This window comes from Musa acuminata, chromosome BXJ1-10 (genome assembly GCF_036884655.1).
Source record: "Musa acuminata AAA Group cultivar baxijiao chromosome BXJ1-10, Cavendish_Baxijiao_AAA, whole genome shotgun sequence".
NCBI lineage: Eukaryota > Viridiplantae > Streptophyta > Magnoliopsida > Zingiberales > Musaceae > Musa > Musa acuminata.
This window is the reverse complement of record NC_088336.1, coordinates 29,292,858-29,306,419: the sequence shown is the minus strand read 5'-3', so window position 1 is coordinate 29,306,419 and position 13,562 is coordinate 29,292,858. Positions and strand designations below refer to the sequence as shown.

Genomic DNA, 13,562 nt, shown 5'->3' with positions numbered 1-13,562 from the left:
CTCGTCACCGTAATAAGCGAACCCTGGATTGCGGATATTGGCTCCTTTTTTATTTTCTTTGTTATTTTCTCGTGCTCAAGCGAATGAGTCCGCTTGATTGGATAACGAGGATGCATAAACAACAGATCCATGCAGAGTAAGCTTTGCAAAGATGCAGTGTAGGTTAAGAAAACTAGCGTCGCTTTGATATCCATGAGTCGTTTCGAACAGTGAAAAGGCTCCTGCAGTGATAGTTCCATATTCGATGTTGTCCTTCACAGAAGCATGCATGATGGTTTCTCTCTCCTCACCGACTAAAGGAAAATACAGACAACGACGGGATGAGCGATGTATAGAACTCGCTATAATGGAAGAAGCATGGCCATGCCGATGTTCTACTAGTGTGGTCGTTGTCACCCGGAAAAGAAGAAAACCATGGGTGTTGCCACGCTCCGAGAGCAGCTGCAACCATTTAGCTTGCTTGGAATAAGTGGTGTCTCTTTATGGCTTAGCTGGAAAAGCTTTTGCTTGTTCGTGTAGAACCTGTGTGTGTGTGTGTCATAGCTGAGTGGGCCAAACACGGCACCGTCTTTCCAGGTGTTGTTGTAGCTTTAGCTCGGGCTCCAATGTAGGACAACAAAGTGGCTCTACCTGTGGCCTGGAGACTGAACCAGGTAGTGCCACCAGGCATTTAAATCATTGTGTACCTACCACTTGGATCACCAGGGTGGAGCTTTGAATTCCTTGCAGCCCAGCAGAAGGATGGAAGCTGTTTATGGCCATCGACATCTTTGACCGGTCATCGGCGTTATACCTTTGGCTCGTTGTTCCAGAATCCCAGCTTGTTGCTTTGAATGATGGAGATGGGCCATCAGTTCCTCTGCTGCTGCTGCAAGAAGCATTTTCCTGTGTTCATCTGGAATGATTAAATGAGACATGACTTCAGACTTGGGGCATGAATTCCGATTGGATATCATTGTAGAAATATCAAATGCTCTGCCGAGGGGGTGAAAGAAGCACTACAGGAAAACCGATGAATCCAATTCACTGTTCACTGCACTTGTACGGATACAGATGAATGGCACTGTGTTGTGTTCCGAGGGGTTTTTATTAGAGAGAATTGAGATTGGTATAGAATTCAAGGATACCACTGCAAGCAACAATATCCCACCCATGGAATTCGATATGGAGGAGAGACCTTTTCTGTTCATTTCTCATAGCCAATTCTATTTGTTTCTCCTGGATTGACCATCCACCAATGTCACTGTGCTCGGTACTCTCTCTCTCATTTGCCTGATCACATATAGACAAGAACGACAGGTGATCTAAATTCTTTGTCGCTCTTCGTTCTTCAATCCTTTTTCTCCATGTTATGAGTGTGGACTTTAGCTATAATATTTTGTCCTCTGTGGCCGTGGCCTATGCTTGGAAGTGCAGCCAGAAAAGGGATGGCGTGGCTTGAGATATAGTGTTGCAATGGCTCACTCGGCTGTCATCCACCTTCTCGACTTGCTCACAGCTAGGTGGACAGAACTTACAGCGACATGCTTCCAGACAACCTTCCTGCTTTGGGATAGACGAAGTAGCGAGGGAGAGCAGGGAGCTCCGAGACGGATTAGAAACAACAAGTGTCGATCTAAATGACTCATTCTCGCTTTCTTTGCACGGCTACAGTTATCTATGTAGAACGTTGGATATGCTCGTAACAATATGGAAGAACAACTTCGATGATCCCCTAAAACATGAATCCGTTGAAAGCTAAAGCTTATGCAGTGATCTCAGGGCTACACAAAGTGTTTCTGTTATCTTAGTATTAATTTTAATATAGGATTAAAATTGATTTATAGGGATCTAATGAATATCATTATTAATTTTAATTTACATATTTTAATTAATTATTTAAATCAAACGAAATTGATAGATTAATTAATCCATTAGACTCTGAGTCGTAACAATTGATATCAAAGATTTATCACGATCTTAAGTACTATCATCAATATATTATTATCAAAAACTTATGACTCACAATATTATTAATATATTATTATCAATTTCAGTTTAAGTATTTAATTAAATTAATAAACAGTTACTATTGAGAGCGTTTCTTAACTAAAATTCTCAATATTATACATAATAAAATACACATGCATTTAATGTTCAAGTAATTATGAATAGTAAAATATTTATTTTTAATTTAAAAAATATATAAATAATAAGAGGATTGTGAATGATAAGAAGAAGACTCTAAATTGAACATTTCTTTTCGTCCCACTAATCTTTCTTCCCAGCGGAACACCACCTGAAACCGTCGACCGTTTCATTTCGTTGGGGATGGGGGTTTCATTTCCTTGGGACGACGTCACGGCGCCATGAACTAAAAGGATTTCTGTTTCCCTCGTAGAGATCTCTTTCTCTTGCTCAAGAAAGAACCAAGTCGTGGTAGGGTTATGAGTCGAAGCAACCGATGCCGAAGTCGCCCAGGGTCTTCCACACTAGCCCGCACTCCCGCTTTCGGCACCTCGCCTCCACCTCCGCTTTCTCCCTCGTTTGCCTCGTCTTTGGCATCACCGGAATCCTCTTCGGCGTCATCTCCGTCTCGCTGCCCGTCCGAAGGTGCCTCGATTTGGAGCACAGGTCGGTCTCCGTGGTGTGGGACCACGGCGGCGGCACCGGTGGCGGCGGGACGGCGGAACGGCGCAAGGTGATGGCCTTCGTCGGGATCCAGACGGGGTTCGGATCCGTCGGCCGGCGGAGATCCATCAGGCGGACGTGGTTGCCCTCCCATCGCCAAGGACTCCTTCGGTTAGTCTTCATCTCGACTCGTTCGCTTTTCACCGTTGTTGTAGTTGTGCCCTGAACAATTTTACCCCCCATGTTGTCGAGATCTGATTCTGGTTGGGTCTTCGAATTGTTTTCTGCTATTTTACGGATCGAATCTTGTGATTGCTGATGACGTATGTTCTGTAATCGAGGCGTACTCGTGTTGCGTTCTTGCCCTATTTCTTAATCGATGGTTTTGCAGCTTGGAAGAAGCGACCGGTTTGGCTTTCAGATTTGTTGTCGGGAAGACTAAGGATAAATCGAAAATGGCGGCGCTTCAACTGGAGGTGAAGGAATACGACGATTTCATGCTTCTAGATATCGAGGAAGAGTACAGCAATCTCCCACATAAGACGTATGAAATGCACCGTATATTCCAATACCTATAGACAAGTTGGTATTTGGTTTGTCCAAATCTTCATCTAATCTTGTGTTTTAGGTTAGCATTCTTCAAAGCAGCCTTTGCATTGTATGATTCCGATTTCTATGTTAAAGCTGATGATGACATCTATTTGAGGCCAGGTTATGTATCTTTGGCATCCTGTCAAATTGTTTCTCCAGAATTTTGCATGTTGACGGTTTCATTACATTGTTTCAGACCGTCTCTCGCTGCTTTTGGCTAAAGAACGGCAGAATCCTCAAACTTATCTTGGATGCATGAAGAAGGGACCTGTATTTACTGACCCAAAACTCAAATGGTTAGTATCGTCTGTAAACTTCATGATTATGTGGTGCTTTGATTGTTTAGTCTGTTCATGTTTCTGGACCAAAGAAATGCTCTATATGATGAGAATATAGGATAGCATAAATATGGAAACATGCAACAAATTTTAGAAAAACCTAATATCGCGGTTCATAGATAGGAAAGGAAAAAAAGAAGGGAAAATTTGTACCAGAAAGTACCTGCATGAATAAATTGTACTGCCTTTTTGACATACAAGCAAAGAGAAAAATGCATATTATATACATTTCAGAATGCTATCTGGTAAGATGTTCCATTACTGTAACTTTGACGCTGCTCTTGCTAAGCTCAGTACAGTTTGGACAGTTTTTCTTTTAAAAGCCTAGTTTGCTATAGGTGTTTACATCTGCAAGCTTGGCTTGTTCAACCTTGACTTATCTACAGCCAAGAGTCATATACATCAAGAGCTCATACTATAGGGGAAATGGCTGTGTTTAATTCAAGCCCTTACTGTACTGAACCCAAGCTGTTTGCAAAGAGCTCGTTTTAGTAAAAGGCTAGGCAATCTGGAAGTCTCAAGGACAAATTATTGCCTTCTTTCTGCAATTGTAGCATCTGTGTCTATATCTATTTAGATTTATGCTCCATGCTAAGAAATTAGTTGCAAAAGTGGGTCTTGAGTTGAACATTCGTCAAAGAAATTTAGAGACTGTTGAATCTTCATTTTGGTGGCGTATGTGACAACTACTTTGTTCGTAAAAAGGTTTTTGCACATCATTTTGCTTTATTATTTGTATATGCATGTTGAACTTTTTAGTGAGTTTCAGGAAAATATGTATACTTTGGTCTGCAGACCATGTACTTGCCTGTCTGTTTCCTTGGAACTTCCTTATCATTTGTGTTAAGCAATTCTTTTCACTGTTAGAATTAGTTTTTTCTTCTCTCCATGGTCATGCCCTGTATGAATGATTGGCCCTGTAAGATTCTTACTTTGGTTTTCTGGCACAACTTTGAACGTTTTCTTGTTGCTGTTTGTTTCAGCTTTGCGCTCCTGTAATACATATCTCCCATACAACTCTCGTATGGTCAAATCTAATATCTCCACAGACACAGTAATAGTCTGGCTAATACTTATTTGGGAATTCTGTAGGTATGAGCCACTAGCATACTTGCTCGGAGAGGAATATTTCCTTCATGCTTATGGTCCTATATATGCACTTTCAGCAGATGTGGTCTCGAGCTTGGTTGCACTGAGAAACAACAGGCAAGTTAAAAGTTATTGGATGCTTACTGTAATCCTACTGTTGTTAGGTGTGCTGTCCAAACCACTAAGAGTGATGTCTCTTTTCCATTTGTTCTTACTGTTTGCTGTAGTTGTTGCTATGCGCAATAGCTTTACTTATTTTGTGTTGAATTGCTGGTCTTACAACTTCATTAACAAGTTGATATACTGGAACCATGAGATGCAAGTATGACTTTGTACATTTGCAGTATCCGAATGTTCAGCAACGAGGATGTGACAGTAGGAGCTTGGATGCTTGGAATGAATGTCAACCACGAGAACGTCCATTCTCTTTGTGAGCCTGACTGCACGTCATCATCGATTGCCGTTTGGGATATTCCAAATTGCTCAGGTTTGTTTTAATAAAAAAGTGTTTTGATTATCTTCCTTCCTTTACATCGATGAAATGATACCTTTTCAACCAATCAGAGAAATCTCCACATAGGGATGATGTTTCTATGGTTAGTGGGGTTATATGCCTAGTGGCCAGGAAATATCAATGCTGGAATAATCGTCCCTCACAAGCAGTTGCATGGTCATATGATCTTGCCGTGCACTGACTTCATCATCTTAGGCTGCTTTAGAAGATATGAGTTCAACAGAAATGGCTTAAACTTTTATGTAAATTCGATGCCCAGTCTAATTTCTTTGGAAAAAATACTGTTTCATCAAAGAGCCATGAAGTTGGGTTGGGAGACGGATAAGAATATCATCGACAAAGGTTTCTTTTATGGATTATCCGAATGGTGAAGTGAAGGTCGGCTAAAGGAAAAGTTTATGTTGTTAATGAAAATTTTCTAGAATTAAATGTGATTCCTCTACGTGGTATTTCCTTTTATTGAACCAGTAGATAGTTTGTTCAAAAGAAAAAGAAAAGAGTGAAAAAGCCGCTAAAACGAAGCCTACCATCATTTCAGGTCTCTGCAATCCAGAAGTGAAGATGTTAGAGCTCCACAAAAGGGAGATTTGTTCGGGTGGTTCAACAACTTCGAATGGATGACATGATATGATGAGGCTTAGTTATCTAAAACGACGAAGGACCATCGCCTTAAATGGGAGCAGGACTTGTGTGGCAAAACGAAGTCACTCCTCAGATCAGCGTATGGAGTTTCTCTCCCTTGGGCTTTTTTTTTTACTTCTTTTGTACAATTTGATTTGAAATAATTCTTTATCGTCATTCAATTTTTACAGTGTCAAAATTTGAGAAGGAGACTTATATTTCCATCTGTGAGTGTAGGATGCTGTATCGTTTCAAGTAGAACGCCTAAACGCCCAGGACATCCGAAACATTTCGACACCCACTGCCTGTTTTTTCTCTTTTTGAATATTATCTCAGTTTATTGACGATCTTAAATTTGAGGAAATCATACATTTGAGGGATGATGTTTTTTTTAATATCTAAAGTTCCTTTTTTGTTATTTTTAAATAAAATTTTCTTACACGTCGATTGTCTCTTTTAAAAAAACTAAATCTGTAACAGTTGAATTTTTTTTAATTATTTTGGAGATGACATAAAACCTCACGTGCATATGTTTTTTTTTTTTGTTGAGATTTATCCATTAGCTACAGAAGAAAAAAAAACTACAAAAATCAAAAGAAAAAGGCCACGCGTCACCTCTTCCTTTTTCCGCTCGCGCGTCGTTTACATATGGTTTCAACGGAGAAGGCATCGACAAAATCGTGGCGGAATGTGTTGGCCCCGTAAGCTGAAGTGTGTTTTTCTCTTTGCATATATCTCAATTATGCAGGTGAAGACAAACATCCTCGTACGTGTAAGTTCCACCTCAGCCCACGTCGTACACGTGGCGGGCTGCGGCCAGACCTCTACGAGACGGTCATCATCCTTCTTATGCCCGCCCACTTCCTCCACCCTACGTGCCCTCTCCTCTGCTCCTCACCCACGACGTGTCACACCAGGTGTCCACTCTTACCTTCTGCCACGACACCAACTGCCGCCCTCGCTTCCCTTTTAAGGCGTCCTCACCATCTTTCCTTCGCTAAGTTCACTCTTTGGCGAAGAGAAGAGATCGTTGCACGCATAATGGCTTCAGGGCAACAAGTCAACAGGGAGGAGGAGGTTTCCAGAGAAGAGGAACGAGCCAAGAGGGAGGCCATGTCGCTGGAGGAGATCGGCCACTACCGCGCCACCGCTCAGCAGAACTCCATCGAGTCCATCAGGGCCGCGGAGGAGCGGTACGAGAAGGCCAAGCATGCTGGCTTGGCGACGGTCCACCACGCCAAAGAAACCGTCGTCCACGGCCTCGGCGCCGCGGGGGCTTATGCCGCCGCCAAAGGCACCGAGGCGAAGGATTATGCGGGCGAGAAAGCCCGCGGTGCAGCTGAAGTTGCTGCGCAGAAGGCTGCCGCAGCAAAGGATGTCACCGTCGAAAAGGGCCGACAGGGGCTCGAAGTCGCAAAGGATACCGCGGCCCAGGCGGCGGTGAAGGCCAAGGACTTGACTGTTGGCACTGGTGAGACCGCAATGGAGTATGCAAAGGAAACGGCCGCGAAGACGAAGGATGTGACAGTGTACACGGGCCAGACCGCAGTGGATTACGTGAAGCTGGCAGCCATGAAGACGAAGGATGTCACGGCCGGTGCGGGCGAGACAGCCATAGATTACGCAAAGCAGGCAGTGGAGAAGGCAAAGGATGTGACGATAAGCACCGGGCAGACTGCTGCTGAGTTCGCGCAGCTAGCTGCTGCAAAGACAAAGGATGCGACGCTGAGTGCAGCAGAGTACGCGCGCGAGAAGACCGTGGGAGCCAAGGATACAGCTTCTGAGACAACGCAGAGAACCACAGAGGAGGTAAAGGAGACCGCGAAGGCCATGGGTCATGGAGCTATGGAGAAGGCGGAAGAGGCCAAGGAAGCAGCAAAGGACACAGGCGGAAGAGCCATGGGATACACAAGTAACAAGGCTGAGGAGGCAATGGTGGCTGCTAGGGCTATGGCTCGGAAAGCCGTGGAGAAAGCTCGGGAAGCTAGGGAAGCAGCGAAAGGCACGGGCGAAGAAGCCATGAGGAAAGCAAGAGCGAAGGCAGAGGAGGCAATAGAGGCAGCCAAGAGAGCCCTGGAGTACGCAGCGTTCAAGGGAGGGGAAGAACAGGAGTACACTGACGAGAAAGCATCCGAAGCAAAGGTATACGATTAGTTCGTCATATGTTTGTCACATGGAATCCGAAATATTCGAAAAGATTGCATGGCCGGTGCAGGAAAAACGAGGAGAGAAGACCGAAGAGGCCAAGAGAATCATGGAGGGAGCAAAACAGGAAGCAGGAGGAGGAGAAGCCATGGAGACCGGAGATGAAGCTAAACACTACAAGGAAGAGAAAGCTACCGAACCACAGGTTATATCTTGTTAGGAAACTCTTATACGGACCTCTAATTTGATCACAAAGAGCGCACACTCTGTCAAAAACCTTTCTCTAAAATGTCCTGTTCATGTCTTCCCAACAACAACTTAATTCTTGTCACAGAAAGTAGAGGCAGGGGAAGGAGGAGGAGGAGGAGGAGGAGGAGGAGGAGAAGAAACCAAGCCAGCGAAGATCCCTGCGGCGGTAATAGAGGTCACAATGCAAGAGGCGATTGATTCCACTGCTGCTGCCGGGGAGCTACTGGAAACCATTGGCGTGGCAGTCACCGAAATTGCCATGTCTACAGCTGATATGATCATCGGATTAGATGCAGAAGAGAAGAGAGGTGAATGAATGCATTAGACAGCAGTTCCAAATAATTAGGCCTTTCACTTGTGTGCTGTGTCCAGAGATAAAAATAGAATGGTGGAGTTGTATGTGGATCAAATGGCGTCGCGCCATCTTTACATGAGTAGTAATAGTAGATCATGCTTGCCTAGCGAGATGTAGACCTGCAATAGAGCTTGTGGTGGTGGTGGTGTGGGCTCTGTAACCGGAGACTGTGAGCTTTGTCCTTCAGTTCCTGGAATGCTCGCATGGTTTCTACATCGAAACCTCCTGCAAACTGGCGATGATGGAAGAAGAAAAATTGATGATAAGCCCCACTGTTTGTTTACATTTTAGGCGAGCATGCATGCAGCATGAAACGAGGAGGGATTTGTTTGATGAAAGCAAGAGGTTGGTAGGTATGTACCTGGTGCACTCTGAAGGCAAATCGGACACCCTGAAGCATGAGCTCCTCCTCTTCAGGGCTGCCTGCTATGTTCTCCAGTTCTGAGGAAACTCTTTTCATGTACTTCATTGCCAACTTCACTGATGCCAACTTGATCTGCAGTTAATAGAGTTGGATTAAATTATAGCTGGCTTCAGGAGGAAAACCACAGGACTATCTCAGCAAAAGAGCTACAAAAGAACAGCTGCGACTACATTTACCGAGGAGGCCATCAAGATCACACAGGGTAAAGATAAAACATAAAATAATAGCAACCTCTCTCTCTCTCTCTCTCTCTCACACACACACACACACACAACATGATTTGACCGAGTCAGGGTCAAGAAATCTTGATTCATTGGTTGGTCAGGTCAGGTGTGGGATCTGTCGAACATGCACACTCTGCCCTGTGGTGGTGCATCTGAATGCTTTTCTCCACCATCATAAATTGATAGAAGAGAAAAGATGAGCTTTATCTAATAGTCTACCACATATCATAAATTGATTGATTAACAACACCAGCCACCTTGATGGTAAAGATGGCATAAGAAGAAACCATCCTCCTCCTCAGCCTCGAGCCAAGTGAAAGGAAACTAAAACATCAAACTGAGAAAGATCCCAAGCCGCGACTTCACGACACCATAGTAAGGATGATTCGAGAAATCAGTACAACTACCTCGCTGGAAAGCAGGTTAGTAGTATTCACAAGCTTGATTTACTTGAAGAACAGAGCATAAGTCAGCAGACGAGTCCCGACTTTGCTCACCGTGTCATCTCAACTTGCGGGCCCTTAAACGCTGTCCCTATCTGTCCTCTTTTCGATGGCATCCTTTTAATGGTCCCATCAATGATTCCCGCAGCAATGGGGAAAGAACACACACACTATAATTCTTCTTAGTCGAAGAAACAAGATTGTGCAGTGTGTGTCAACCCCCGATTCACGTGCTCGCGTGCATCGAGAATCCCTAAGATCTAAGTTTGTCTTTTGCCATCTAGCAGGCATCAGCCGTCCCCTTCCCCTTCTCTACTCCTTTCTTTATCAAAAGTGGTAACACCATGCTGCTTTACTACTGCAGCACACTTCCAAAGCAAAAAGACAAAGAACAGAGGTACCTGATTAACGTATCCGCTCTCCAGCATCCATTCCCAAGGAATACCAAACCCCCTGTACCGCTTCGTCGCGCCCTCGCGCACGCGTGACAGGTTGAACACCCCTTGCTCCAGTCTACGGAGTCATGCCGATGCCATCAGTTGATGGTTTACTTGCTACACAAGCAGAAAGGGCGACGCGCGCAGAAAGAGAGAGAAAGTACTTTTCTAAGAGCGCCTGCATCTTCTTGAGGGCCGAAGCGCAGGGTTGGCGAGGGTCGTCGCGGAACGACGACGCCTCGGACACCAGCTTCTTCAGGTCGCAGTAGCCGAAGGCCGCCTCGCGCATGGCGTCCGCCTTGTGCTCCGGCCACTCGAAGTGCTTCAGCACCGCCCTCTCGTCCACCTGCGCCCATCACCCGACATCGATCTCAAGAAACTGCATCAATCTATGGAGGAGATTAAAAAAAAAGAAAAAAACAAAGAATACCAGGAAGGAGAGCTCGTCGTCCAGCCATTTGACGAAGGCGACCACGTCTTCGACGTTGGTGAAGGCCGCATGCTCCACTTCCTTGATTAAGAACCTAATGAAGTCGCCCTGCGTCTCCACGTCTGTCTTTATCTGCGATTTATTAATGGTGTAATTAAGACCACAATTAAAGGATGTAGAACTATCATTAAGCACCATATCTGGGAAGTGGGATCCGATGTTTCTTCAGCAACAACGACGAGTCAAGAAGCACCCGACCAATTCCTCCCACGTACGCATGTTAGTACAGCAGAACGCATGCCCAACGGTCGGTTTTTTTGGGGGGCGTGGGGGCAATTGTGTAAATTAGAAAAAAAAAACACACACACACACAGGAGAAGTCGGACGGAACGAAAGGGGGTCTTACGGCCAGGAGGTGAGCGGAGCGGTTCTCGATCTCGCCAATCATGTCGCGCGCGTTGGCAGCCGCCGCAGAAGACGCAGGGGTCACGTCCGGCGCTACGCCGCCGGGCTCCCTCTTGGAGTCACGCCGCATCAGGGAGTGGTAGAACTCCACCACTTCCGGCACCCGCCTCACGCTCGCCGCCACCAATCTCGACCCCTTCGATGGCGGCGGGGGAGGCGGAGGCGGCGGAGGGGGCCTGGGGCAACCGGTCACCGGGGATCCGACGGCAGGGGCAGGCGGCGGGATCGGCGGCAGGCTCGCCAAGCTAGTGCCTCTGCCCGTGGGGACGCCGGACGTGGTCTCGGAGGTTGTAGACGACGACGAAGAAGAAGATGAGGTGGAGTTACAGGAGATGGACGGCGTCGGAGGGGGTTTCGGAACCCTAGGAGCTCGGGGTTTCAATGCATCTTCTTTCTCGCCGCCCCGAGCTGGTCGAGACGCCGCTTCTCCTTCGCCTTCTTCCGTTCTGGGATCTCTGCTCTCCGGCTTCTGGACCTCTTGACCCGGACCAATGTCCGTGGATCTGGGGGCTTTTCTCATGCTCTTGGAAAGATTTGATCTCGCCGACACATCGATGAGGTTTTGGAACCTCTGCGACGACGAGCAGTCGTCCATCTCCCCCGTCCGCGCGCAGAGTCGCCGCGATTCGCCATTGCTCTGCTCCGTGGACGCTTTCTTCAGCTCCCCCAACTCCGTCTCCAGATCCCTGATCCTTTTCTCCCTGCGCCGGCTCTCCTCCTCGCCGCTCCGCATCTTGGAGCTCAAGGTCTCGACTTCGTCCCGCAGCGCCCGGTTCTCCGCCTCGAGGCGCTCGATCTTTTCGGCGGCGCGCGCAAGCTCCTCGCCCCTGGCGGCGATCTCCTTCTCGAGGAAAGGGACGATGGCGACGGTCTCCTTGAGGAGCTTCTGCTCCAGGAGCTGGGTGCGGAGGCGGGACTCCTTCTCCTGGAGCTCCTCCACGAGGCGGAGCAGCTCGGCAACGTCGGGCGGTCGGGGCTGGACCTGGGCGGAGGCGCGGGGGAAGTAGACGCCGAAGGAACGGGCGAAGGAGGCGGAGGCCTTGCCGTTCGAAGAGGGTGGCGGCGGGGGGGGCGGCTGGTGTCCCCCGGCCGACGCCGCCGACGGCTTGTGGTGGGAAGCCGGGGAGGAAGACGACCGCCGGGGCGTCTCCGCCTTGGGGGTAGCGGGGCTGCGCTGGAATCCCATGGCGGCCTTCACCTTGCCCGCGACCATCTTGACGAATCCGGTAGTCTCTCTCGCGCTCTACCTACGAACGCTTTCTTTAAAGCCTTGTAATCCAAATCTCGCATCGCTTTGAGCTGTTCGCTGGGAGCAGCAGAGTCGAGAGCGTGCGAGCGCGGACTCGTCGACCGCTGCGTTTCGTCCGACGGGAGTCGGGGTTTGGTTGGGTTTTATGTGTGGGGTGGGGAACACAGCGATCGAGGAACGGTCCGATTTCCTGGTTTGGATCGGAAGTTTGAAACGAAGGATTAAAAGAAACGGGGAAAGTGGGAAAAGTACGGCGGTCTGGTGTCTCTTATGCATGCCGTTCGACTTAACGTGATCCACGCCCTCGTTATCGTGTGTGGATGGTATGTTGTGTGAGCTTTTGGATCGAGTGTGGGGTCCGGCGACCAAATACGATAGCAGAATAAATTTGAAAGCAGGGAAAAGAAGTGACCAAAGATGACTGCAACGGCAGGCTTTGTAAGGCGAAAGCAGCAAAGAGGAGGAGGAGGTGTCTCTCTGCCTGCTTCCACCTGGGAATCAAGTCCATTTCAAATGGCCTGTCATCACCCTTGATGTGGCACGTTGCTTCGAGTCAGACCGGTACGCGGAAGCGATGCAGAAGCTCCGCTGGCTCGCCCGAGACAGGGAACACGGCGTCAGGGCCCGGGCCCCACGGTTACGGTGGACGACCGATTAGAGACGGAGTCGGTCGACCGCATCCGCTTCTTCGCTGCCGTGTCGGAAGCGGAGACGTTACCGCATCAGTTAATTAGTGGACCCCGCCCGACCTGACCTTTTTGTTCGTGCCTCGCGTGGAAGAGAGGGAGGGAGTAAACGTATCGCATGTGTATCGAATATTAACTGGGTTGGATTTATGTCATGATCGTGTGTTGTGCCCTCTCGTACCATCCATCGGCTTCTGATCTCACATGTCGTGCAAACGTTGACGCACGTCTTCAAACAGCCGATGGTGGCGCGTCTTAAGAGTCCCACCGAGCGGTGGTAACTTCGCCTGTAGATGGCGGTAGAAGTGCGTGGATCTGTGGTCACCGGTAGCTGGCCCTTCTCTCACGGGCAGGAATCTTCGGATCGACGTAATCTCGGGTCCAAGGCAGCATCGGCAACAGCTGCTGTTGATCACGGCGGGCACCAAACCATATCTCTGTTTCTCCGCATTGCCTTCCCTAGAGGTCTCAATTCGCTGCTGCATGCGGAATCCATTAGGTAAAGTACCGTTTAAAGTCGATGATGGCATCATGGAATACGGAGAAGGTTCCGGCGGGCGGTTGGCACCACCGCTCGGTCCCCGGCAAAGCAAAGCTAGAGAGGTCCTCGTGAACTGGAGTCAAATCGGCGGTGGGCTTTACTTGGAGCACAAGGATGAAGAAGATGCCGTTCATGAGGATAATGATGACTC

General features: G+C 47.8%; 3 protein-coding genes across 7 annotated transcripts; 2 read left to right on the top strand and 1 right to left on the bottom strand.

Moving 5' to 3' along the window:
- The first annotated feature begins 2,229 nt into the window (after positions 1–2,229).
- Positions 2,230–6,207, top strand: LOC135596038 (probable beta-1,3-galactosyltransferase 13). 3 transcript variants are annotated; one of them, XR_010480749.1, is made up of 8 exons: positions 2,230–2,781; positions 3,002–3,154; positions 3,239–3,321; positions 3,398–3,497; positions 4,632–4,745; positions 4,973–5,115; positions 5,681–5,863; positions 6,001–6,207. XR_010480749.1 is itself a non-coding variant. In XM_065087706.1 (7 exons), the coding sequence occupies exons 1-7, from the start codon at positions 2,444–2,446 to the stop codon at positions 5,761–5,763; spliced, it is 1,014 nt and encodes a 337-aa protein (XP_064943778.1). In that variant the 5' UTR covers positions 2,230–2,443; the 3' UTR covers positions 5,764–5,962. The 3 variants fall into 3 exon arrangements, 1 of the variants encoding a protein (XP_064943778.1); XR_010480748.1 differs by having other exon boundaries at positions 5,955–6,207; XM_065087706.1 differs by lacking the exon at positions 6,001–6,207 and having other exon boundaries at positions 5,681–5,962.
- Positions 6,208–6,278: 71 nt separating this feature from the next.
- Positions 6,279–8,778, top strand: LOC135596037 (embryonic protein DC-8-like). The gene is made up of 3 exons (XM_065087705.1): positions 6,279–7,905; positions 7,979–8,113; positions 8,243–8,778. The coding sequence occupies exons 1-3, from the start codon at positions 6,613–6,615 to the stop codon at positions 8,471–8,473; spliced, it is 1,659 nt and encodes a 552-aa protein (XP_064943777.1). The 5' UTR covers positions 6,279–6,612; the 3' UTR covers positions 8,474–8,778.
- LOC103968884 (protein INCREASED PETAL GROWTH ANISOTROPY 1) lies at positions 8,286–12,366 on the bottom strand. Of its 3 annotated transcripts, none has more exons than XM_065087704.1 (7): positions 10,877–12,366; positions 10,471–10,602; positions 10,205–10,386; positions 10,005–10,116; positions 8,874–9,008; positions 8,632–8,744; positions 8,286–8,420 (listed from the first exon to the last, which is right to left on the bottom strand). In XM_065087704.1, exons 1-7 carry the CDS (start codon positions 12,146–12,148, stop codon positions 8,378–8,380), a joined length of 1,989 nt encoding a protein of 662 aa, XP_064943776.1. In that variant the 5' UTR covers positions 12,149–12,366; the 3' UTR covers positions 8,286–8,377. The 3 variants fall into 3 exon arrangements, with proteins under 3 accessions (XP_064943776.1, XP_064943775.1, XP_018675039.2); XM_065087703.1 differs by having other exon boundaries at positions 8,289–8,426; XM_018819494.2 differs by lacking the exon at positions 8,286–8,420 and having other exon boundaries at positions 8,490–8,744.
- Between the last annotated feature and the right edge of the window lie 1,196 nt (positions 12,367–13,562).